The sequence below is a fragment of the Ovis aries genome, chromosome 23 (genome assembly GCF_016772045.2).
Source record: "Ovis aries strain OAR_USU_Benz2616 breed Rambouillet chromosome 23, ARS-UI_Ramb_v3.0, whole genome shotgun sequence".
In the NCBI taxonomy this organism is placed as follows: domain Eukaryota; kingdom Metazoa; phylum Chordata; class Mammalia; order Artiodactyla; family Bovidae; genus Ovis; species Ovis aries.
The window spans coordinates 50,398,038-50,401,728 of record NC_056076.1 but is presented as its reverse complement, the minus strand read 5'-3'; the positions used below and the strand labels follow the sequence as shown (position 1 = coordinate 50,401,728).

General features: G+C 43.6%; 1 protein-coding gene across 1 annotated transcript; it reads right to left on the bottom strand.

The window, feature by feature from the left end:
- Window positions 1-322: 322 nt before the first annotated feature.
- LOC101117292 (large ribosomal subunit protein uL30-like) lies at window positions 323-1,142 on the bottom strand. Its single transcript, XM_042239323.2, has one exon. It carries the CDS (start codon window positions 1,121-1,123, stop codon window positions 698-700), a length of 426 nt encoding a protein of 141 aa, XP_042095257.1. The 5' UTR covers window positions 1,124-1,142; the 3' UTR covers window positions 323-697.
- Window positions 1,143-3,691: the final 2,549 nt, after the last annotated feature.

Sequence of the window (3,691 nt, the reverse complement as noted above, 5' to 3'; positions counted from 1 at the left end):
AAGTCCTGTCCAGCTCCAAATGTCCGTATTATTTTTGGCTTTTTCTCTGCTCTTTGGATCTGTGAAAGGCATTTCACTGGTCTTTTTCTGATGTTTTCCTTGTGGGAGAAATGGATTAATCCTACGAAATTTAGAAAAATAAGTATTCTTGAGCTATAAGCTGAAGTTCTTGAAAATGGCTTTGATAGGATCAGGGACCCTAACTTTGATATGTAGAGTCTGCCTTTAAGAGCCTCATAATTCAGTGTTCATAATTTAACACTTAACATCTGAATTACTTTAAATATCATGAGTAAAGCTGTAATGGCCATTCTTGTTTGTTTGTTTGTTTCAATTGTTTATTAACCAGATTACAAAAATAATCCTGGTAGATACCTTAGTTCATCCTTCTAATAAGCCTGTTGATCTGGTCTTCCCTGTTGCCAGCATCTCCACCTTCTACAAAATGGGTGGTCTTTTTTTTCATTCCACCTCGTGGAGAAGACAATTTAAAGGGTCATAGGAAGTTGTTTGCTTCTTTGAAACGTTTTCCAACGGTATAGATCTCATGAATCAGATCCTCCATGCAGGTGATTCCATATTTCCCAAGAGATCGAGCAATCAATGCATTGTCTGTCAGGGCAATTCACTTTTTGTTGATTTTGCCATAACCACGCTTGTAGATCAATTCATTTACAGACTTCAGATTTGGGTACCCTCATGCAATGTATGGCTCCACAATTCTCAGCATGTTAATTGATGCCTTGTTGAGCTTCACAAAGGTGCTATTGAAGATCTGCTGGAGGTGAAGGAGCTGCAGCACCTTTCGAACCTTTGGGCTCACACGGTTGATACCTCTGATCCTGATGACAAACGCCAATTTGGGTTCCATGGGTACATAGAAGTTGCCGGCTTTTCGTGCCATCCTAGCCATTCGAATTTCAGTTCTGTACATCTGCCTGTATTCCTTGTGGGAATGCTTAGCTTTTTCATAGATAAGCTTCCTCTTTGCCTTTTGAAGCATCTTTTGGGCAAACTTCTTTCTCAGTCGCTTGATCTTAAGCTCTGCGAAATTCTTCCGCTTTCTCTTAAGGGTTCCTGGCACAGCAGAAACCTTCTTTTTCTTCTCTTCTGCACCCTCCATGGTTCCAGCTGGGAAAAACTGTTATGGCCATTCTTACAGCCAAGGCTTTCACATGTGCCTGATCATTTCCTTAGATACAGTCCCTGGAGTGGGGTTGTTGGGTCAAAGGTGAAGGTCTCTTGGAGGAAAATGTCCTCTCCACTTCTCTCCCCATCCCTCGCATTTCTCCCGTCATCACCCCCAAGAGGAAGAGGGCTCTGTATCCATCAGATCTCAGGTCTCTTAGGGGCCTTGTTTTCTGGGCCAGCACAGGTAGCTGGGGCTTCCCTGGTGGCTCAGTAGTAGAGAATCTGCCTGCTAGTACAGGAGCCCTGGGTCAGGAAGATCCCCTGGAGAAGGAAGTGGCAACCCACTCCAGTATCCTTGCCTGGAGAATTCCGTGGACAGAGGAGCCTGGCAGGTGACAATCCCTGGGGTCGCAAAAGAATCAGATGTGATGGAGCAACTAAACAGCTGGTGGCTGGGGTGGAAGGCCATGCAGTCCCCACCAACCGCTGGACCCAAGGCTACTGCCCACCAGAGCAGGGTGAGCCCGGAGCCTCAGTGGCCCCTGTCCTGACTCCTCTCTCCCCTTGGCTCCAATAAGGGCAGCTGTCACTCCCCTTGGGCTCAGGACTGGAGGCCCCAGATGATGCAGTTTATAGTCTGCTTTGGTTCAAAGCCGTTTAAGCCCAATTATTTTCAGAAAAAGGAGCATTGCATGTGATTTAGCAGAAGTCTAGAGTCAGACTTAGATCCAGAACCCCTCCTCGTGGCAAGGAGGCCCTTCCTGGCCTTGTTTCTTTTGTGCATTTCTCTCCCGTGGGCACCATGTAAAGAGGAAGATGTTCTAGGTTCAGACACCATTCGTACAACCAAATGCAACATCAGACATCTCCAACAAAAGGGTTTTAGAGCTATTCTTATATGTTGCCAGGTTCTATCATGAACATTTATTATTTTATAAAAAGAAAAAAATTATTTTTAAAAAGCCTTATAAGTAGTGCCAACTGTTCATTTTCCCAGCCATGCGTTTCTGGGGTGAGTGGAATACAATCCATTGCTCCTTGATCAACTTGCTTTGTGTAACAGAGTGTGTGATTACTAATTGGCCTGATGATATTTAGACAACAACAATAAAGACAGGTATAAATGGGTCATACTTGCTCTTCTCAGGAATGAAAGAAAAGGAGAAAAGTGGTAGACCCAAGGAAATGACACAACTAAGGAAAAAATAAAGGAGAAGCAAGGCATAGAGCTCAGTTCTCAGGGAGTGCATGGCTGTAACTGCCTGGTGATAACTATTGGTGGTCCAAGAGTAAGCAACTGGGGGACCAACGTGGAGCTGAGAGCCAGCATGCGACCCCCAGACTCAACCATTCATGCAGAACCAGTGATTGCCTTGACAAGTGGGTAAGGAGCTTGCTCTGTAATTACTTTGCTTTTGTTTGTGTATGTGTGTGATGTATCAAGAACTTTAAGGTTTAGATTGTGAAAGGATGTATTGATACTAGCATTAAAATATCTTTCTATCAGTTCAGTTCAGTCACTCAATGTCCAACTCTTTGCGACCTCATGGACTGTGGCATGCCAGGCTTCCCTGTCCATTACCAACTCCCATAGCTTACTCAAACTCATGTCCATTGAGTTGGTGATGCCATCCAACTATCTCATCCTCTGTCATCCTCTTCTCCTCCTGCTTTCAATCTTTCCCAGCATCAGGGCCTTTCCCAATGAGTTAGTTCTTTGCATCAGGTGGCAAGTATTGGAGTTTCAGCTTCAGCATCAGTCCTTCCAATGAATATTCAGGACTGATTTCCTTTGGGATGGACTGGTTGAATCTCCTTGCAGTCCAAGGGACTCTCAAGAGTCTTCACCAACACCACAGTTCAAAAAGCATGAATTCTTCAGTGCTCAGCTTTCTTTATAGTCCTACTCTTATGTCCATACATGACTATTGGAAAAACCATAGTTTTGACTAGATGGACGTTTGTTGGCAAAGTAATGTCTCTGCTTTTTAATCTTTGTATAGTTTATTAAGTTTGTTGCATTTCTTTTGTAAAGACTTTCCATTTTTAGAACAGTTTTAGATTCATAGCAAAATGGAAAGTACAGAGATTTCCCATATCTGCCCTTATGCATACGTTGCCACCCTTCACCCTAATCAACATCCCAGCCCGAGCAGTGCATTTGTTACAACTCTTGAACCTACACTGACACGTCCTCATCAACCAAAGGTCCTAGTTTGCCTTAAGCTGTAATGCATTCTCTGGGTTTGGATAAATGTGTAACCAGATAACAATGATTATCCATTCATGATAATCTATACCAAGTATTCTCTAATTAGCTTCTATTTTTCCTGTGTCATAATAGTAACTTTCTCACCCCTACCATAAAAACATCCAGTCACTAAGTCTGAAAAACATGCATGGGTGAGACTTGCAGGTTCTTCAGTCTCCCTCCCTGGAGTAAGGAAGAGAATTCAACCAAAGTGATGACAGCCGAGAAGAGCAGCTGAAGGGGTGTGAAGCAGTAGGAGAGCCAGAGAAGCTATTCTGGAAGGTGTTTCTCTTCCTCAGCTGAAGCACT